Source organism: Emydura macquarii, unplaced genomic scaffold (genome assembly GCF_026122565.2).
Source record: "Emydura macquarii macquarii isolate MOO-44397 ecotype Brisbane River unplaced genomic scaffold, CSIRO-AGI_Emac_v2 contig_2321, whole genome shotgun sequence".
NCBI classification, from domain to species: domain Eukaryota; kingdom Metazoa; phylum Chordata; order Testudines; family Chelidae; genus Emydura; species Emydura macquarii.
The window spans coordinates 869,420-891,414 of NW_027132458.1; the positions used below are offsets into that span (position 1 = coordinate 869,420).

At 42.0% G+C, this 21,995-nt stretch overlaps 2 protein-coding genes across 5 annotated transcripts in view; one reads left to right on the forward strand and one right to left on the reverse strand.

Moving 5' to 3' along the window:
• The first annotated feature begins 8,082 nt into the window (after positions 1 to 8,082).
• On the forward strand, positions 8,083 to 13,696 carry LOC137161535 (prolactin-releasing peptide-like). Its single transcript, XM_067560854.1, has 4 exons — positions 8,083 to 8,127; positions 8,361 to 8,408; positions 9,228 to 9,403; positions 12,597 to 13,696. The coding sequence occupies exons 3-4, from the start codon at positions 9,250 to 9,252 to the stop codon at positions 12,773 to 12,775; spliced, it is 333 nt and encodes a 110-aa protein (XP_067416955.1). The 5' UTR covers positions 8,083 to 8,127; positions 8,361 to 8,408; positions 9,228 to 9,249; the 3' UTR covers positions 12,776 to 13,696.
• A 2,356-nt stretch (positions 13,697 to 16,052) lies between these two features.
• The window catches only part of MYRIP (myosin VIIA and Rab interacting protein), a 338,330-nt gene continuing 332,387 nt past the window's right edge, over positions 16,053 to 21,995 (reverse strand). For 3 of the 4 annotated variants that reach the window (XM_067560853.1, XM_067560850.1, XM_067560852.1), the window contains 4 exons: positions 20,866 to 20,970; positions 20,717 to 20,777; positions 19,229 to 19,347; positions 16,053 to 17,747 (listed from right to left, as the gene is read on the reverse strand). In XM_067560853.1, coding sequence (XP_067416954.1) covers positions 17,715 to 17,747; positions 19,229 to 19,347; positions 20,717 to 20,777; positions 20,866 to 20,970 — 318 coding nt within the window. In that variant the 3' untranslated portion in view covers positions 16,053 to 17,714. The remainder of the gene's footprint in view (positions 17,748 to 19,228; positions 19,348 to 20,716; positions 20,778 to 20,865; positions 20,971 to 21,995) is intronic. The other variant, XM_067560851.1, reaches the window with a different exon arrangement.

A 21,995-nucleotide genomic window follows, 5' to 3' on the forward strand; every position in this document is an offset into this window, starting at 1 on the left:
TTTCTGCAAAAGATACCAGCTTGGAGTGATATTCCAAACCCCATCTCACTGGAATCAGATTGGATGGCTGCCTCTTCATTCACAACATAGTATTTCAGAATGGGATATTTGGTCACCAGCTCCTGGGTATGTGTGGTGGCTGCACCATGGTGAGGTACCCATGTCCATACTGCATCTTTTCTTCTACGTAGAGTCGCTTGCATATCTCCCATTGACTTCCTAACTCCTACTTACTGCAGTGTTTTCAGTTCACTGCGCTGATGGGAAATGTGCTCCCATCGACGCAGCATTACTCCACCTGGTGGAGGTGGATTACTAGCATCGATTTAGTGGGTCTCCACTTCCACTCAATCGATCCGGATAAATTGATCTGACAGTGAAAAATTCGCCGCCATCAGTCTAGACATAGCCTAAGGCTCAGATCCACAGAGGTATTTAGACTCCTAACTTCCATTGAAATAGTGGAATTTAGGATCCTAACTACCTTTGTGGGTCTCAGCCCAAGTTCTTAAAAATACTCTTATAAGGGCCTCCCACTGGGAAACTATCATCCTTCTGGCCTTATCCATGTATCGTAACATTTATGATGATTTGCCAGTATTCAGTGTTCTTCCTGCCACTTACTGGACTAAATTCAGCTGTCTTGTGACCACACTGGAGTTAAGACATGACTGCCATGAGCCCATTTGGTAACAGCAAGGGTTTCATTTTCGGGAACATAGAATAAAATCCAGACAGGTCACATCCAGATCAATGTTTAAATGTGCTTTCCAGTCATGGTATATAAAAGTAATGAGACATTATTTTAAGAGTCAACAGTTTTGGTTTTTTGGTCATGCGACAGTTTCATGTCCTTTACACTGATTTTTATTTATTCAATAAAATGAATAACCAATCAAATGTGACCTGTGAAACCTTGGGCCTGCAGAACAGCTATGCAGATGTTCCATTATCACAGAGAAAAAATGACCTTGCAGAAAACCCAATTCTGGAGGATCCACAAGCATTTTCCACAGGAATTGTATCCAGAAGAACTGTATTCTGAAAGGGGCTCATGTTTCTTCTAGAAATCATATTTAAAAAATGACAGCATCCTGCAGATAAATAAAAGCCAAATTTCTGCAGCCTGGATCTCTAAAGTTAGGCTTCTAGATTCATAACTAGCCAGCTAAATAATAGGACCTAATATACAAAAGAGCAGAGCACCTGCAGCTCCCACTGACTTCAGTGGGATTTGTGGGTGCTCAGCACCTCTAAGCATCAGGCTTATTTATGTACCTAAAAATGAACCTGAGGTTGAAAAATTTGGCCAAAGGTTGTAGGTGTCAAAATATGTATCTATAGTTCACTGCAACATGTGCCAGCAATCCTGTGGGAAATTCCTGAAGTATTTCTAGGTCTGGTCCCTGAACTTAAGTCACCAAGCGTCAACTTCTCATTTAAGGCTGACACCTATAATGAGGTCTGTGATTTGACTTCCACAGAAGTTTTGCCTGCAGTATTTGGCCTCATGATTGAAACATGGTAATTAATTTTGACTGCTTCAGAACATTTTACTATATCCTTTTACTGTCGTATCACTCTTGAACGCCTGAAAATAAAGCCTAAAAAGAGGTGCACTTGAAAGTGCAGCTCTCCCATTAATAAGCATCGTTATATTGCATTCTATAGCAGTACATTAATTTGGATCATAACTTTACCAACTGGTGTAGAAACAGCATCATACAATTTTTATTTTGTATGGTAACTTTCATACCACTGGGGCATTCCTTGAGGCACCCAGTGTAACTGGTGCTGTAGAATCACAGAAATGTAGGATGGCAGGCCCAGGCCCACTTCACTGAGCTCTATAATATAATTAGACAGCAAAAAATAACAGAGTGAGAAAGAAATGAAGAGACATAAGCCGGTGGAGGGGCAGATGTACTTTTAGCTCTGATTTAAAATTAGATGGAGAACCAACAAGACAAAAAGGATCTCAGAAGACTGTTCCAATAGCAAGGAGAAGTCTCTTACACCAGCAGGGGTCCAACTGAGGAGAGAGAAACAGGTAGTAGATGAATAGAAGATGCAGGAAGGAGAGTGGCATGACAAAAGGTCTAGGAAGTAGAGTGGAGTAAATCCTTGGAGGTTTTTACCAACAAAGAGGACAAACCAAACAGAAGTGGATCCTTAGCTTGTACACACACACAATTAGCAAGCGTGAAGAGTAGCTACCGGCTCTTAAATACATATTGATTTTTTTGGTCCGAAATGTTTTCCCTCTAATTTGCGAGGTTCAAAGGTAGTGCAGGAGAGCATGTATAGGCGTTATTGACCGAGTCATGTTCAGAAAGGGCTGTAGTTCTCTGCTGTGGACTTGAAGTGTTTTTAATATTTTGTCACTGTAATCTTAATTAGGCTGAGTAAAATCTGGAAGACTTGGATGAGAATATTGTATGATCTCTTTTAATACCCTAGCACTGGAGAAGGGAGCAACTCTGTTATATGGAAAAACATTAATCAGTCTTGATTTAAATTAGTGAAATGAACTGACAGTGAGCACTTTCCCTGTGTGCTGTTGCTCAGATTATATATTGTCTGAAGTCACAGCAGAGACCTCTGAGATTCAAAAAGTGCATCTTTTAATATAGGCAGCAAAATGAGCAATATGCACCAATACCCACAGTAGAAAAGCAAAAACACTTGTTTTCTTCACATGTATCTGCTGTATTCTTCACATGTACAGAAAAAGTCTCTTTAATTTACAATGGATTTCAGTACTTATCAATTAAATGGGTTTTTTTGTGTTAAAGCACTCCTCTTGTTTTGGATTTAGTTATTTCCGGATTTCTTCATTGGTGTAAACCCAAGGCACATTTTCCAAAGGAAGAGTGGTTCTGACAACTGATATACTTCTGAAAATAAGGATTATACTACAGACTGGTTAAACTGCCTGTAGCCAGTCTACACCAATGCTCCTGAAAGGGTTATTTTTCTCACTCCAAACAAAGAAAGGGGGTGGAGGGAACTTTTATATTAGATATTCAGGTCTGGACGACTCTGTGGTTATTGGTGATCTAGTGAAATGTACAGCTGAACTTTCCCTTCATTTCCCTTTATGTGCACGTGCCTATACAATATGTACAAACACACAGAGACGTGCCAAAGTCGATATTCTGCGATCCATGACACAGCCAAGAGGGAAGGAAAACCCCCCCACCACAACTGAACATTTTTCCATGGGGGGGGGGGGGTGACCCTGATGCAGCCACTTTGGAGGCCCCTGCATAATCTTTCTAGGATATGTCAAGAGGGCTGCATATAGTCAGACCTTTCTGTGCAAGATTCACATAGCACCACACAAGTTGTCCATAGAAAAGACTGTTCCTTTCTCTGCAGTCAGCTCCAGGAAGAACTGGTGTCATTTCTACCAACAGGCTTTCAAAACTAGTCACTGCATTCAGGTGTGATGTTTACTCAACTTTTCCCAAACTTGAAGCATTTTTAGAGCACAATTTAAACCTCAGATCTCTTCCTCTCTCTGGGTGCATGTGTACATATAATTCCACACTGATAAAAAATGAATAGCAGACTTCTACCCCCTCCCCCCCACCCCGCACATTCAAAATACAGCTAAGAATTTCAGGTGTGGGATTAAAATTACTTCCTGCTGTGAAGCTCAGGTAGCAAGGAACAGTTTTAAAAAAAACCAAATATTAGTCGACCCTTTTAACTGCAAAACTTTTTAGCAACAGGACCTGGGCTTAGTAATGGCTTCCAGACAATTGCATAAAGATTCAACTGTTTCAGCAACACCACCACCAATTAAGAATGAAATACCTGCCTGTTCAAACAGTGTTCAGAGAGTTGTATGTAAAACTTCAGTTTTGAAATTAAAGATGGACTTACCTCTATAAATGGAGGGACCCATACCACCCCACAACTCCCTGCAAGGGGAACATTTTAATACGCGCTTAGTCAAGAAACAGTTACAATGGTCTCACTGGCTAAATAATTCAGGGAGATATTTTGGTCCTGCCACATCCTGAACACTCTCTGCCTGATGCAGCAAAGCACTGAAGCACATGCCTTACTTTTTAAAATAAGTTTTGTTGACTAGGGATTGCTTTAACCATTCGCCTCAATACTTGGCTGACTTGAGACACCCCCCCCCCAAAGCCATCTGTTTAAATCTAAGCAGAAGAGCGGTGGTGGGGCTTTTTCAGGCCTTACAGTTCAGCAGGTGTGTAAGTGTTGCTCCAGGCTCCTCCCTGAGAGGGGACCGGGGGGGAGTCTCTCTTCCCTGCCGCCCCCCGGCTAGTCCAGGAGCTGATAACTAACCAAGTTATTAGTCACTCGTGGGTAAGTGAATAGCTCCTGATCAAGTGGGAGACGATCAGCATGGCTGATCACTACAAACACTTGGCGGGACGTCAGCTGGCGTTATTCAATTCTTTCCCGCGGCAGCTCCTGCGAGAGGGAACCAGCAGCAAGCGGGGAAGGAGCGGGTGGGGACGGAGAGTGAGTGGGGGGGAGGCAGAGATCTGGCCATAGGAGTTAGTTTCCCGCCTTGCTCTGGGCAACACTTCGGGCTGGATTCTGCCCGCCGCCCCCTAGCAGCGCTGTCCAGCACAGGCCGAGAGTTGCTTTGCCCGGCAAAGCGCTTCTCGGGCACCTGGGGGAGGAGCCCGCCTGCGGCTGCTCCAGCCCCCGAGCCCCAGCCCCAGCCCGCTCCAGGGTGGGGGCGGTAAAGCTGAGTCCACAGCCCCTCCTACCTCGCCGGCTGAGACTCCTGGAGCTGCTCCGCCGGGCTGCCCCCCCGCCCCGAGCTCCGCGTGCTAATGGAGCTGCAAGAGCCAGGCGCTGGCCCCGCTTTATTTAAATGGGGCTCGGCTGACGTCCCCGCGACGCTCCCTCCCTCCTGCCCGCCCGAGCCCCCAGCTATAAAAGGCCCAGCCGCACCCCAGCTGCGGGACCGGTTTTCCTGTGGAGCAGCCGCCGCTACGGAGCAGCCCCCCGGGGGACAGGTGAGTGAGGCTGCCCGCGCCAGGGGCTCGGGGCGCAGCTCAGAGAGGCGGCGAAGGCAGCTCCGGATTTACCGCGGATGTGCTGGGACGGGCGGGCAAGCAGCCGGTGTGAAAGTTAAGCCGGATCGCGGCGGCGGGGGGAGGTAAAGTCTCCTGGGCTGTATTCCTGATTCGGCCGCGGACTCACTCTGTGACCTGGGGCGGGGGCGAGACGCCGGCTGCCCCGTGCCTCAGTTTCCCCAGGTGTAAAAGAAGGGGATGACCGCCTAGGGGGGTGGCGAAAGTTTTACTTAAGGACCGGGCGCTGCACCCGCTGAAAACGAGCAGGCGGGCGACCACTGGGTGGAGGAGCTGCGGACTCAAGCGCTGAGCTTTTCCCAGTCAGGTGGCTGGCCCGGCAGCAGACCGCCTGCTCGTGTAAACGAGCGGCCAGTCCTTGCTCTCCGCCCTTGGGCCAGTCCAGATGGCGAGCACCGCCCGCCTTAGGCGACTTGCTCGGAAGTTGAGTGCGCCCTGCCCGCAGACCCTAGTGCGGGACGGGGCAGCCCTTCCCTCCCTCCCTCACACCGCCCGCCTCCCCCTTTCCAGAAGGAAGGAAACTACATCAAGGATCTCCCAGCCCAGTCCTTGCTCCGGGTGTGACTGACTCCTCCAGCTCTACAGCGGTTAGTCGATCCTGTAGGTCACGGGCCCTGTTTCCTCAACACCCGTTTACTTCTGCTCCAGGGGATGTAGGGATGGGCTGCACCAGAGCTCTGGGGTCTGCTTTACAGCGGGGATGCCAAGTCACAAAAGGATTTCTCTAGGCGGTAGCTAATAATCCTGGCTTTAACGATAACAATTCATCCACCTCTTATTTTAGAAGAAGGGGCTCCTGGCTAAACATGGATGGGATTAGAGAGCGTTGGGTCCACGTTTTAGTTCTACCGGAGACTCACTGTGTGACCTTGGGCAAGCACTTAGGGCTTGATCCTGCTAGGTGCTAAGCATCACCTTGTTGAAGGACTGTATCTCCCTGTACCTCCGTTTCCTCATCTGTAAAATGGGGATACTACCTCCCTCCCTCCATCCCAGAAATAAACGAACTAGTGCTCTGAGGTGCTCAGTCACTTGGTTATGGGGACTATAGAAATAACTACAACAGAACCTCAGAGTTAAACTGGCTGGTCAACCCCATACCTCATTTGGAACTGGAAGTATCCAATCAGGCAGCAGCCTAGATGATTAAACAAACAAACAAAAAAGCAAATACAGTACATCATTGAATGTAAACTACTTAAAAAAAGATAGTTTAAAAAAGATTTGACAAGGTAAGGAAACTTTGTGCTTGTTTCATTTAAATTAAGCAGCATTTTTTTTCTGCATAGAAAAGTTTCAAAGCTGTATTAAAGCAATGTTCAGTTGTAAACTTTTGAAAGAACAACCATAATGTTTTGTTCAAAGTTACAAACAATCTCCATTCCCCAGAAGTTCGTAACTCTGAGGTTCTACTGCATATAGAAGGGTGTGGAAGGCATGCGCTTCCCTACGATTGTGACCGAATTAGGATTTCTTTTCAGAGTAAGTTTAATAAACAGTGGGACAGTCAAGAGATGATTCATGCAGCCTGACTGGCTAATGAACAAGACACTAATTCTCTAGAAATATGCTATACAGACCGCAAAACAAACTGCATTACTCAGACAAGTACAAATGCCTTTGTTTTTTTTAATATTAATTTTCATCCTATAGCAAAAATGATCTTAATACAGGGACTTTTCTGGGAATAAATGACTGTGAAGAGGTTCCTAAAGATGTGCAAGCCAGACAGAAATTAGTCCCCAAGAAATGTCCTACCTTGACATTTATTGCTTTAGTAATGTCATAGCATAAAAGATAGTGAATCCTTGATTCTGGTTTCACTACATTTGGAGTAATGCCACTAACTTCTGTGGAGTGATTTGATAGTTATAGCTACGTAAGTAACAGCAGAATTTGCCCCACAGCATCTACCACTCAGGAGGAGTTTGGAGGTTTCTAAACAAACTCACTCTCCTAGCTTTAGAGGCATTTGGCTGGATGAGAAGCATCCAGCGAATCTATTGATTACAATGAGGGCTTGTCTTCACTTACCTCCGAGATTCGGCGGCAGTCAACCGGAGTCATGCAAGCTACGCAAAAAACTTGCGTAACTCCTGTCGACTTCTCTGCTTCTCTTCTGCGCACCATCTTCACTGCACTGTGCCAACGGGAACTGTGTTCCCATCGACGCAGCACTATGCTACTTGAGGAGGTGGTCTTAATATATCAATTTCTGGATCAACTGAGTGGGTCTTCACTGACCGCTCAGTCGATCCAGAGAAGTTGATCTGACAGCAGTGACTTTGCCGCCATCTGTGAAGACGTAGCCTGAGATAATATGCAGCTAAAAAATTAATTTGATTGTTAAAATAACCCATTAAAACACTCTCCTCTAAACCGTTATGCTTGTTTCTCACTAACTCTTAAATAACTAACAATGTAAAAGTAAAACTACTACATTTTCAGGACAAGAGCCTTTGAAGTAGCAGGGCCTTTCTGTTCTTTTTTTATTAAAATATTTTTACAGTCAGACAGTGTTAGGCATTAGTGTACTACCCTGGATATTATGCTTTGCATTTTGTTAGCACCTTGAGTTTGAAGACCTTAAGGCCCAATCCTATGACTAGTGAAGTTAACGGAAATAGTCTTATGGACATCAGTAGGTGTGGGATCAAGTCCTTGGTGTTTAAACTAAACTTTACCACACCCCTCGAAGGTAGATATTATCTTTGCTTCATGGATGGGAGAACTGAGGTATGGAAAGATCCAGTCCCAGATCCTCAAAGATATGTAGGCACTTAACTCCCATTGAAAGCAATGGGGATTAAGTTCCTAAATACCTCTGAGGATCTGGGCCTAACTGACTTGCAAGATCTCAGAATGAGTGAATATCAGAGCTGGGAACAGAACCCAGAATTCCTTACCCTCTAGATCAGTGTTTCTCAATTGGTGTTCCACAGGGTTCCGCGAGAAAGTGACATCGTGCCGCCGAGAGCAGCTGTTCTCCGCGCCGCCGAAAAAGGGAAGATGTCCCGGATTTTTCGGCGGAGGGTATCGAGTATGAGTGTAATTTCCACGGGGAAATTTAATTGAGAAACGCTGACCTAGTTGTTTGTATATAATTTGCTTATTTCAACATTTTTTTTGGCCCCATATGTAAAAATACTGTTAAGAGTTTGGGGGGTTCCGCAATTATTTATCGAGTTCAAAAGAGTTCCGTGGCCAAATTTAATTGAGAAACACTGCTCTAGATCCTAACTTCTGGACTTTTTTTCTCCTCTTACTGCCCAGCTGTTGTCCACTGCTGTCTGTAAACCTCATCCTACAGTCCTCCTTCAGGTAAGATTCCCAACAGTGTGCTGGAAATTTTTGCCTGAGTAAGGACTGCAGGATCAAGCTATATGTAGGTGGAAATCAATCAGTGGAAACTGTTTTATTTAACAAACCCCAAGTTGGCACCTGGAAAGATTTCTCTCTAAACAGAAGAATTAGTTGATAAACCAAATTTTAACTAAAAATCTAAAACATCCTTTATAAATGCTACAAGATCAGAAGATTAACAGTATCTGACACATTTTTGCACAGCAACATTCAGATCCACAAGGATGCATGTAGTTAGCACCAGAGGGAGATCAAGAATGCATTCTCATCATTTATGGGAATTTAGTCCTATTGAGGACAGCAAAAATACCCTGATAGTTAATATATTTAACACTAGCATTTTTGTGCAAAAAAATGGAAAACCGTAAAAGATGTAATTGTTAAAATAGACTTTAAACAGCGAGTGCTTATGTACTGCAGCACACTGTGTCTCCAAAGCTCTTTACAGTCCTCACAACGCTTCTGAAAGAGGTAAATATTACACCCATTGCCCAGATGAGGGAGACTGAGTGAGCTGCCTACCGTCATATGGCAAATCAGTGGAAGCATTGGGTCCAGAATTCAGGACATCCTGGTTCCTAGTTCCCTGCTCAGTGAATTAGACCATGGTATCAATATGTCATCTTATTTTTCTGATTTTAAATAGCTATGAGATGAATAGCTGTATGATAAACAGTCCTAATTATCAACTGCCAGGGTTTTGTTTTGTTTTTTTTTAAAACTGATGCGATGCTCTTTAATCATGTAGTTATACCATGTTCCCTTCTCTTCTCCCAGTGTCCTTATAAGTGGGTCCATCATGTGGCATGCAGTGGCAGGGTCTCATCGCTCTCGTTATTCATCTCAGCCCAAGCACTTAAAGCTGGTCACCGTCTATGTCCTGGTGCTGTTGGGATCACTCAGCTTTACGTCAGGCCAGAGCAGATCGTTTAACCATCAGATAGACAACAGAAGTAAGCAATGACTTTCTGGCCTTCTCAAATGATCATTTTATTTTGTTCCCATGCTGGGCACTGCCAGCCTGACTTCCCCTCACACCGATTTTGATGCAGTGTAACTCCATTGGCTTCCACTGAGTGACTCCAGACTTCCCTATGCATGGGTGAGATCACATTCAGGTTGTGGGTCTCACAGAAAGTCCTGTCAGGTGCATGTAGAATGTTAGAAAGATGCCATAGGGAAACATTCTCCATCCTGGTGGCATTACTTTTTAGTGTGAATAGGATGAGGCTCCATTTCATTACTTTCTCTTAGTCAAAGAAAACATCTTTTGTGCTTCTGTCACAGAATTTTAAAAATTGAATCTAATACGCTGGGGAGAATTCACTGCCAATATTTGAGTCATTGTAGTGACTTGACACCAGGCTAAACAAAGGACATTTCTATACTGGACCAAATTTAACAGGGAATAGTGGGAGGGAACATTCTGATAAGCAGCAGCTTTGAGACAAGTTCCCTCCTCCACTGTCATGGGTAGAAGGGAGCAAAAAGTAATGGAAGGAGAATGTTGGCTCCTTGATATGCATCCTGCTTACCCCAGCCCCTCACAATCCCTCAGTGGGTGCTTTGTGGCCACAGGGCTCTCTGGGCAGGGAGGGGGCTGGCCATGATTGGCAGGAATGGGCTCTTGCCATAGTATGTCTCTACATTTTAAAAATGACTAGCGAATTTGGGAGCCTCAGACAATTTAAAGGGTCACCTTTAAGGTGTCAAGTTGGGCACCCCAAAATTAAGGCCTCTAATCCCATTTGTGCCACACATTTCTGAAAGGTACCTTCTATTTATGGAGCAACCTGTGGCCAACACGGAAGGGAATTTTTTGCTCTTCTTTCTTTTTTGTTAAAAAAATCAAAATGCCCAAAACCCAGATGGTGCAGCCTCATTTCAGGCCCTGTAGATATTTGTATGAACTTGGAAATACACTTGAAATGAAATTCATCACTCTTAATCTTGACACTTCTATGATATTCCTGGAACAGTATCAGCCCCATCACTATGGCGCTGATGGTGTCTTCATCAATGGCTCTATAGATTTCTTCCCCATGGAATATGTTTAAATTGTCACTGTTCACACATTCTCACCTTCTAATCAATGGTTGTGAATAGGCCCCATCTGCTCTAACTGAATGGACTCTGCTAACACCTACCCTCCCCATTGTTGTTCCTTACCCTTGGATGTATATATATATACCCCCATCTGATTTCTGTTTCTTGCATCTGATGAAGTGGATTGCAGCCCATGAAAGCTTATGCCTGCAGAAATTAAATTTTTTAGTCTTTAAAGTGCTACAGGACTCTCGTTGTTTTTGCTGTATGCAGACTAACACGGCTACCCCTCTGGAACTAAACCGTGCCACTCTCCCGATCTTAAAAAAAATCCTACAAATAAAAAAGCAAATTATATGACGCACAGGTCAGCCATGTAAAAATGTGACCTCCATAAAAAGAATTTCATTAGTAAAGTTTAGCTCTCTGAAGGAGTTAGCTTTAACTCCCACCTGCTCTGCAGCTCAATGGATTTATGAACCCTATCATGAAAACCAAGCTACTCTTCAGCCACGTCTCTTGACAAAGGCTTTTTTAGTGCAGCTCCTTCAGAAACATGACAAATTTATACAGCTGAACTGTTTTAATTGTACTTGCTAAAAACCCTGATTTCTGATCCAAAATCAATTAACTGCAGTTTCAGATACTTATTAGAGCTGGTCAAAAAAATGGAATTTCATCCTGTAGGTAAGTCTTGCATTTCAATTTTTTTTTCATTCTGATTCAGGATAAAAGTTGAAATCTCGAAATATTTAATGTAACAGAAGGCTTGAAATATTTCAACTTGGAAACATCAAACCTGCCTTTTTGAAATGTTTTGATAATGTCAAAACTAAATGTTTTGACAATGTTGAAACGTGTAATATTTTAATGATTATTATTGAATATATTAAGTTGAAACAAAATTGGTCAGAACAAAATGACAAAGTCAAACAACATATTCCATTTTGATTTTGAATTATTTTGAAAATTTTCCATTGAAATTGACATGCTCCTGCAAGATGCTTTGATTTTGACAAAGTAGCATTTCCAAGGGAAAACTGTTCCATCGAAAATTTCTCTACCAGGTTTTCACATTTGATTTACAAGGGTCAATTTTGGAACCAATTCCATTCACATACAAGTCTTCACTGACAGCTTATTTAGCAGGCTGGGTTGAATACAATATTGTGCAAACTATAAATTAAATGGAAGAGAGTTGAAAACAAAATGAAGTAAATTTAATATGTACACAATGAGCCTGAGGCACCGGAGGTATGTTACAATGACAATGAGTTAGCAACCTACGACCGAGGGGGGAGGTATTCACCTAAATTGAGGGCAACCATAAATATAGCCACCCTCCTTCTGGACTTCCGCTAAAGGAGGGCAGTTTTAAAATTGGTCTGGGCTTTAGAAGAGCCCAGGAAGTAGCTACATCTCAAGCGATGCATAGGTCTGAGCTAGCTTCCTCCACTACAACATTCCTCCCCTGTGGATTTTTCACCTCTTAAGGCAATGTTGGCAGAAGCTGGTGTAGACCTAGGTCTGAGTGTAGGTCAATATGCTTTGTGCATTGTAAGGACTAAATCAAGGCAAAACTCTCATTGAAAATGGGAGCTTTGCCTGTTTTAATGAAGAGAGCAAGATCAAGCTTTATACTTATTTCAGTAGACATTTAATTGACTAATATTGTCTTTGTTAAGACAAATACACCCAAAGAAAGCATGCATCAGAGAGGCGGCTACTTGCAATAAAAATTACTTGCCTGCCATTTTGTCATTAGAAAAACCACAGAGGGCCCTTACTGAAGTCAATGGGAGCTTTGTCTGAGTAACAACTGCAGGGTGAGGCCCATATGCATGAAGAGAAATTCTTTCTGGCAGGAAAGATCTTGGCCAGACCTGAACCCTGCTCCTGCAGCCACGACAAATGGGGAAGTCCCGTTAAAGGCAATGGAAGTTTGATGTTTAGGACCATTAGTGATCCCTGTGTTTTTCTTATGGTGTATGATCCCTTTGGATATTCTGGCATTGTTCAGCAGCTGCTGGTCCCAAGCTGAGCGCTGTTCACTGATCATGGCTCAGTGTGCACCACTTTACTGAATACTTTGATTTCCAGGTCCTGAGATTGATCCATTCTGGTATGTGGGACGTGGGGTCCGACCTATTGGCCGGTTTGGGAAAAGGCAGCTAAGGAACAGCTACAGGAGCCTGAGACCTGGGATCAACAACCTGGAGCTGATCGTGAATGCTTTGCAGGAGCAAGAAGCACTGGTTGCAGAAGATGATGGCTGGTGATTCTCTAGGCTGCTGTAGTAACTAAACTCACTTCCTTCTCTCATTTGAATTGAGTTCTCTCTCCCCCGCTCCTCACATGCATTTTAAAACTTTGTTTTGATTCTGTTTTTGCCTACATGTCCTCTGCCATATCTTTGGTTTACTTCCTGTGTAAGCTCATTTTAAAAGAAGCACTTTCAGGTGGAAAGATCCAAATTGAAAAATGATGCTGAATGCAAACTACGTTGTTAACACATTTCCTCTCCTGCTCTGAACAAAGCATCCTCCTTTCCTCCCCCTGCCACTGCAGTCACTGTGAAGGTAGATCTGCACAAGAACCAAAAGATTTTCATGCTTGAAATCAACTCTGTATAAAACATGCTCTCAGTGCTAGCCTGTCAACAAACCCGTTGTCACATTTCAAAGTGAGTTGTTAATGCTGGTTAAAAGTAAACAATGACTGGATGAAATAAAATCATTTCTCAGTAATTATGTACTTAGTAATATTAAATGGATATGACATGTTAGTGCTTTTTGTGTATTTTCATGCAAACCATTGACAGGTGGTTGTGATGCCTGTGTCATGGCTTGGATTTATACACCATACAGGCCTGGCCCTTTAAAATGTCTGCTACACTACAGCATGTACTCTAATGAATATCAGCAGGTGGGATTTTTTTTCCCACCTTAAAGAAAAAGATACTCCTTCCTGAAGCACAGGTAGTTTAAAAGCCCAGGGCCTAGTTAAACTGTCTCTAGGATAGCTCTGTGCCATCAGAGCACATAACCCACCACCCTCATACAGCAGAATTAGGCCAAAGGCATGTGAAGCTCCTAGCTGATGTCCTGCTATAACAGTGGTTTTCAACCTGTGGTCTGCAGACTGTGGCTAAAATTTCCAAAGGTGGCTGCATCTCCCTCCATATGAAATTTTTTTAGTGGTCCACAAATGAAAAAAGGTTGAAAACCATTGCTCTATAACAATCTTAAACCAATCTTTTAACTGAGAAAGCTCAAAGTCTCTCTTCAAGCAACAGACCTAAAAAAAATGCTATTACACTGGACTGCATAAATAATCCATGATTTCTGGCTCAATGTGAACCATTACTATTCTGGTTAATTCAATAACTTTAATTATATGAGCAATGCTAATTATAACCAAAAATACATCAGATAAAATTATAAGCTGTGGCTTGTAGTCAAAAAGATCATTCACCATTTAGCTAATGAACTAGAATTAAAACTTAATTCATGAATAGTACTGCAGAAGATAATAGACCTCACTTGTATTTCTGGTTGTGTTCTTGACTCACTGCCAAAATAGCAATGGTTGAATTAATCACAGCAAATAAATTAGCCCACTTTTCTGCCTGTGAATTATTAGCCAACAGGAGGTGATTTTATTTTTACAGACTTGATTGTATCTCAGTTAGTTGTTTGACAAATTGCTTGTGTGAAGGAATTTGAGCCCCAGGCTTGTTTGCAGATTTGCACATCCACTATTTGTTGGTCACATCAGGTGTGACCCGAGTCACATATTAATGCTGTTACATTTTTTTTTTAGGAGTGGGTGGTGCAAGTTTGTGACCTAAGCACTACTGCTCACTATGGCCATGAACACCTGTGATGCGTCATCATCCATTTGGCTCTTGAAATAAGCCCCCTATCACTCAGTGTTGGTCCCACATGTGCCACTACTGTGAGGCAATTCAAGAGCTCACTCACAGAGGGATTTTGTAATGGAGTAGGGCAAACAGTAGACCAGAACTATTCCCAGTTTAACCAGGGCCTGGGACTCTCACACAAGATGAACATGCTGGACCAGATGCTCAAGATTGGCCTTTCTGTGCCACGGATCCAGTCCTGAAGAATTCAGCGTAGCCACAGGTAAATGGCACCAGCTATTGGCCCTCTGTGGGTCATTTTGGCAATCAGGGCTGCCCAGAGCCCAGGTGCTATGCCCCCTTTTTTCAGTCATGTCCCTTATGCCAGGGGGCCAGAAGAACTGCTATTCAGGCTCTATGCAAGCCAGTGGATTCTTCCTATGGCAGGGAAATCCCCAGATAGCTGATTGAGGCAATTTTAAGGCTGCTTTGTGCATGTACCTATTTTTTTTCTGTGAATGTGTTCTGCAGCCATATTTGGACACTTAATACTCACTTGAAGGAAGGTGTGTTATCCACACCACTGTGAACATGAGTACAGCTGAGTGGAATCACATTGCCACAAAATTGTCCAAAGGAACGGGCCACATGCGAAGTACTCACTGCTTGGCAATGCAGCACCTGTAATTCACACTAAGAGGAGTGACACTGGATGTCCAGAGCACATATATTAGCAAGATGGAAAAGTGCAAGCTACAGCAGTACAGTAAAAGCCTGAGGCTGCACAATTCAAGCAGGGGTAGGAATGTGATGTTTTTAATCACGAGGAAGACAGAGCCTGGGGTTTGTAACTTTTATCATCACTTGCAAGCAAAAAGCATGTATTAAGACTGCAGAGCAGGAAGATAAAAAGGAATGTGCTGCCTGAAAGGAATCTACCAAATGGCACGAGACTTGTAGTGGCTTTGGAAGTATTAAAAGAGGGATATAGTAAATGTGTATTTAGAGAGGTCCAAATCCAGAGGTTCCCTAACCCAGCCCTTAATCAGGTGAAACCTCCACTGACAGCTATGGGAATTTTGGCTGTTGAGGGGCTGTATTTAGCATGATGTGAATATGGTTTAGAGGGATGGAATAAATTTCTTAAAGGGCTCTCTTTTCCTTCTCCTCTAAAATCAATCTGGAAAGAACAGTGTATGTCTATATCCCTCCCTGGCAAAATTAGTGCATTTCACAAAGTGGAATACTGCACTCCTTTTCTGAGCTGCATCGCTGTGAATGAGCCATTGGAGAAGTGGTCATTTGTGGACAGCATGTTCCTGTACTGCCAGGGTGGGGCACATACCATACTACTTGAATGTATGGCAGGGCAGACTGCACCTTTCCTGAGTAAAGCGCACAGAAATCCAAACAACAGAGTAGAGTTTTTTTCTTTCTTTTTCTTTATGAATCAGGTCCCTGAAAAGGCATTCTTTTTCATAAATTGCTTTTACTCTTTTACCATTTCGCTTGACGATAATTCTTGGTGAATATGCAGATAACAACAACAAGGCAAGCTTTACTTTCACTCAGACTTAATCAAATAGATCATTAGATGGTCTTCATTTTTAACCATTAAAATATTTTCATTTATAAAAATTAATCTAAATATAAATATTAACACTAAAGATTGAAATCACTTGATGACAAAATAATTCTTTGTGTGCTATAACATGTTTTTATGATTTTTTTTAAAACAGTAAATTAAATCTTTGCACATATTTGGCACAAGTAAATCTATAAAAATTCAAATACCATGTGGCGGACAGGGTTTGTTTTTTTTTGTTTGTTTTTTTGTTTTGCAATGCCTACACAATACACATTTTTGTCAAAGAAGACTGAATATTTTAACATTGTAACACAACAGTAGTTGCTTTTCATGCCTCTTATGGAAAACATCCTACTCCAAAATCTGTTTTTTAAATCACACTAACAGAACAAAAGCCATTAATCTATTAAAATTAGTCATTTCTGAATTGATATTACATACACAGTATTAGCTTATTATCAGACGAATATGTAAACCAACCACTATTAGTGACATTTCAGGACACGCATACCTGCATAAACAAAAATTTGGGAATGTATTATACATATATAAGAGAACAGTCTACAGGATGGAGACTGAATAATGAAAAACTTATTAGGCATCCTACGCTGTTTACTTTCCTTCACTGTATTTTTAAACACACTAGACCAAGTTCTGTCCTCATACTTGTGAAAACAAATTCAAAATAAGGAGGATTGCATGAGAACACCAGAAGGCATAATTTGGCCCAGAATGACCATCTGGGGCTAGATCTTCAACTGGTGTAAATCACCATAGTTCCAATGATGTTAATGGAACTATGATGATTTCCACCAGCAGGGGATATGGCCCTGTACTTCTAATTGGAACCAATCCTTCTCAAATATTTTAATGATCTAATTGCACTGGTGAGGAGACTTCAAATTATGAGGGAGGTTCAAACTAGAACCATTTATCTGACTGGGTCTGGGTGGGCTTAGACAAACTGGAAACTGGATCTGAATGGCTCCTTATTTTTAGTCTGACTGATAAAATCTTCCTAAACCAAAACTATTCCATCTCTTCGATATACAGGCCCAAACTTTCCCAAGAGGTGCAAGGTGTTGATTTTGCAATGGTTTCAGATGCATTCAGATGCCAAAATTACTCAGAATTTATCTTTTCATAAGTATGATACATGCATGTCTCCCACCACAGTATGCTATGCTGGAATGCGCCAGCCTATCACACATGTAAACTGCTCCTTTAACAACCAAATAGGCCAGGTCTGGGGATAGAATAGTAACTCAGCCAAAGTTGTTCGATCAGCATAAAGAGGGTCTTTTAGAAAATATGTTGGAACTGATCTACAAACACTGAACTCAATGTCACACCTGCCAGCAAATATGGATCACAAGTTTGTTTTTTTCCTTTCTCTTCACATGAAATATTGACTAACAATTAGGGTTGAATTAAGTATACAAAAACATATTGTATTTTAAAGACAACATACTTTAGTACAATCAATGGGGGGAAAAAAGTGCATCTTAAAACATGGAGCCTTGCTTTATGAAACTCAGTATCCTTTCTGGAGTCTCATGAGAACTTTAAGGCAGAGTTTCCATTAGCAGACCACAATGCTGAAGTCTTGGACAGCTTTCTCAGTGAGGTATCCAAACAAAGCCCTATTACTGAGGCATTGTGGGTTCTCGAGGGTCCATTTTCTATTGGACATATACAATGGCTGTTAAATAAAGGCACTATCGTGTACAGCCTTAGGCAGTGTGTTATTGGCAGTAGTTTTGTAATTCTAGTACATTACAGCAGATCCTAGAGTTGGTTCCTAGAATGGAGAGGAAAAGTAAACATTAGCAAAATATTTCATAATGACAAAAAAGTGTATAGAGTACAATGCTGAGAAGGCTTCTTAAATGAAAGGGGCCCATTGGTACTTTATTACCAGTCTTGTGGGCTATCATATTCACCAGTTATTCTGGGTGAAATAGACCCCGTGCATCGCAAAGGCTTCTACACCATTTAAGTCCCCTCTTAATTGCTTCTGTTGACAGTCCTTAGATTTGCACTCTGGGGGTGACATCCTGGCCCCATTGAAGGCAATGGCAAAACTCCCATTTGGCAATTGACTGATCTTTGACTACTGGTGGTAGATATGCCAGTGGCCTGTGAAGGGATGTTAGATGAGGTGGGTTCTGAGTTACTACAGAGAATTCTTTCTTTGGGTATCTGGCTGGTGAGTCTTGCCCACATGTTTGGGGTTTAACTGATTGCCATATTTAGGGTCAGGAAGGAATTTTCCCCCAGGGCAGATTGGCAAAGACTCTGGGATTTTTTCTCCTTCCTCTGTAGCATGGGACATGGGTCACTTGATGGTGGATTCTCTGTACCTTAAAGTCTTTAAACCATGATTTGAGGACTTTAATAACTCAGTCATAGGTCAGGGGTCTATTACAGAAGTGGGTGGGTGAGGTTCTGTGGCCTGTCTTGTGCAGGAGGTCAGACCAGATGATCATATTGGTCCCTTCTGACCTTAGAGTCTATGAGACTTCAATGGGGCCAGGATCTCACCCTGGGTGTTTGTGGGGCAAAGTATTTTCAGCTCTTGGACTCGTTCTCCCATTGGTCTGCTAGAACATGAGATCATTGATCTTCTGGGTACAGTGCAAGGCCCACTTGTTCACACAGAGGTGAAATTCACCCCTGTGCAGGGAGCCAGTACATGGCTTAACTCCCATGAAATCCTTACACTGAGCATTTCCCCGAAAGCAGTTGAGATATGAGGAGTGTCTTCTACTGTATTATATTGTGGCATTGTTACTGTCAGGGGCCGACCCACAAGCCTGGGTCTATTAATTCTGCCTATTTTGACAGGATTTTTAAAAAATGTTTTATATTTGTAATTCTATAAACACACCCAGGGATCTTGCAGTAGGAGAATGTTTATATATGTCAATGTAGATACAGACTAGACTAAGCCACAAGGAAGAGCTCCTCAGAGAGGCACAGTCCCATTCTTGGCCAGCTACTATTACTGGCAAGAGGGAGGGTGGAGTTAAGGCCCCTCCCTGCCCACTTGTTCTTAGAAGGGAGTATCAACTAAGCAGCCCCTGCTCTTCTCCTCCTCTGCTCCCCAGCCACTGCACCCAGAGGTGCAATCTGAATAGTCCTTCTGGCTGCGCAAGGGAGTGAAAGGAGCCTTAGTCTCATATGCAGTGAGGAAGGGCTAGGAACAATCTAGCTTTGAATGAGTAATCCCTGCTCTTACTGCTCTTAACAGTTTTAACAAGGTCTGTTCTCAGATGTTACCATCAAGTCCTTGGCAGTGCTTTTTCTCTCTTTAGTTCTTTGTGTTAGAGATCCTTGGAGCATAAAGTTTCTGTTAAATGTTCTAACAGTAGTAACTGCAGAAGCATCAATATTTTCACCTAGGGGGGAAAAAATGGGAACATCCTTTACGTGACAACTTGAACCAAGCAACAGACTTGAAAAAGCAAATCTTTAGCTCTTTAGAGACTTAAACCTAAGCTTTGAAGAAAGCTAGGTTTACTTTAAATAGAAACTGAGAAATTGTAATATTGTAAGAGGTTTTTGAAATTATGAGAGAGCCTGGTTTACTACCACATAACTTCAGCTTGGCACCACTTTCATCAATAGAGTTACGCTGGCATAAATTTAGAGTAAAGAAGTGGTGACTCAGGTCCAGAAGTTGTCTGTGAAAGGCATTTTCATACCACTGAAGAATTAAAAAATTGGAAAGCACACTCTGAAAAATTAGGAAACTCAGAGTAAACAGGAAAGCAAAGACAGATCTATCTCATGAAAAGGTTCATAGGCATACACTAAATCACCAGATAATGTCCCTAAGCCAAAGATATAGATGAATTCAAGAGATGTGTTTCTTAACATGGATTTTGTGGCATGGCGAAAGCATGACACCGGGATGAAGGTAAATAAAAAAACCAGCCATGTTAGCTGGATAGCTTCATCCTGACCCTAAAACTTCCTACACCCTCAGGCCCTGGATTCAGCAAAGCACTTAACGATGTGCTTAAATTAAGGTCCCATTTAAATATTTTATTAAATAGTGCTTTGCTGGATTTAGGCCTTAATTAAGTCTTTATGTGCATACAGTAAAGTCTAATCAAATGTATCAACTCTCCAGAAACTAGAAATATTTTTAAGAAATGGGATCTATTGTCTGAAATGGGATCTGCTTCCTTGACACATGCTCCACTTAATCCCAAAATAAGGCTTTGGACTACAATTGTCCATCATTAACTAGCAGATCCAGCGCTAGGCATAAACGGACTAAGCAATTGCTTAGGGCCCTGAGCAGCTCAAGAGGGCCCTCTATTCGCTTTTTATTGTGTGTTGTGGGGAGAGGGGCAAAATATTCCTGCTCAGGGCCCCCAATGGGCTAGCACCGCCTCTGCTAATTAGCACAGTGTGATTGCGCTTTCTGCTGATTCTAACCTTCACACACTTCAAAATACCCTTTTTGGAATCTTTTCAGGTCACACAGTCAACGTTTCTTATTTGCCTTGGCCAGTCTTCTGCTTTTATTCCTATTGACGTAGGGCAGCAAATTAAATCAAAAGAGCAAGCGAAAGCAACTTTCAAAGGGCCAAATCAGTATTTTATTTTATGTACATGTAGCTCTGGGGTACTGTTTATTCTCATTGAGTCATTTTGTAATTTAATTCTCCTTAGCTGCTCTCATTAGGCTGAGCACTATAGTTTAACCAGAAAGAGAACATAATCAATAAAATGAGTTGAATGAATTTTTTGGTGCACCTTTTACTGGTGGAGCTGGAAGCTTTCTCCTCTGCTGTCTTGATGTGTCTATTGTTTGCATCTGTGAACAACACATACGTTTTACTAAGCTTTAATACAGAAAAATAGCTGGGACTTCCCCCAGGCAAAACTGCATAATGTTATGGCACCTGGTTCATTTTCTCTTGATCCCGTTTTCTTGTCAGGCGAACACATGGTGCCACATTCAAGCCTGCCACAGTGAGAGCTGAAATTCTGCTCTCGATATCTGAAATCTTAAAGCAAAACAATACATTAAAAAAAAAATACAAGGGGGGGGGGGGGAGAAGTTTCAAAATGACTGTAAACACCGCTAGTTAAATGCAAAAGGAACTCACACTCCTCTCCATGCTCACACCCTCATTAATCAGAAATGTAAAAAAAGAGACAATTGATTTTTTCAGTAACTCTGAAAGACAATCTAATTGAGACATTTTGGGCTGCTGTGTTCTTCAGTCATGAGTGCCAAAGGGAACATTCACTTATTAGAAAAGATGACTGCTCATTACATAGAGTAAACGAACGATTAGGTGGCACTGTACGACTATGGACAATTTGCTACATTTGAAAAATATCCAGTATTCAATGACTCACAGCTGTGTAATTCTAACTTCATTCAAGTTGTGTTTTTAAAAAGTTATGCTTAAAGCACCATACTTTACAATGCATTTGCTATTTCACTTTGGTTCTTATTTCTTTGAACACAGAAAAAAGTGGTTTCTTTGTAACAATACTGAAATCTTCTACCTTAAACATTCTGTAATTTATACTTTAAATACCTCAGTAAATAAATGCCATTAAACAAACAAGCAAACTAACAGCCAAATAAATACACACTGGGGGAGAAAGTAGGCTGAAGTTGAGATAGAGGAAACAAGTTATGCAAAAGGGGACAGAATTGAGAGAGAAGTGAGAAAACAGCCAGACCTCCAATCAGATAATATGTGAGTCACCAACACGGTGGGGAAGATATTTTAATAGGATTGATTGCTTTTTAACTCTTACCTTTTAAGTACAAATTTATTTTCCTTCAACATCTTGTATGGGTGTTTTTTCCCCCATTTACATTTTTACCATAGACTAATAATTCAAGCCAATACAAAGAAAACACTATCCTTGGTTTTAAAGCTATTCAAGTAGTTAGGACAAATCCTGATGTTTTAGTCCTTACTCAAGCAAACTGCTGCTGAATGAAGTCAAGGGAAGTTTGCCTATAAAAATATTCAGTAAAGACCTCAGAATGGGCTACTTAGTGTATATT

Bases quoted from the DNA above. Each gene is read 5' to 3' on its own strand.
- LOC137161535 (XM_067560854.1), top strand. From the start codon at position 9,250: ATGTGGCATGCAGTGGCAGGGTCTCATCGCTCTCGTTATTCATCTCAG. The intron at 9,404-12,596 runs GTAAGCAATGAC...TTTGATTTCCAG, and splicing joins CCATCAGATAGACAACAGAA to GTCCTGAGATTGATCCATTC.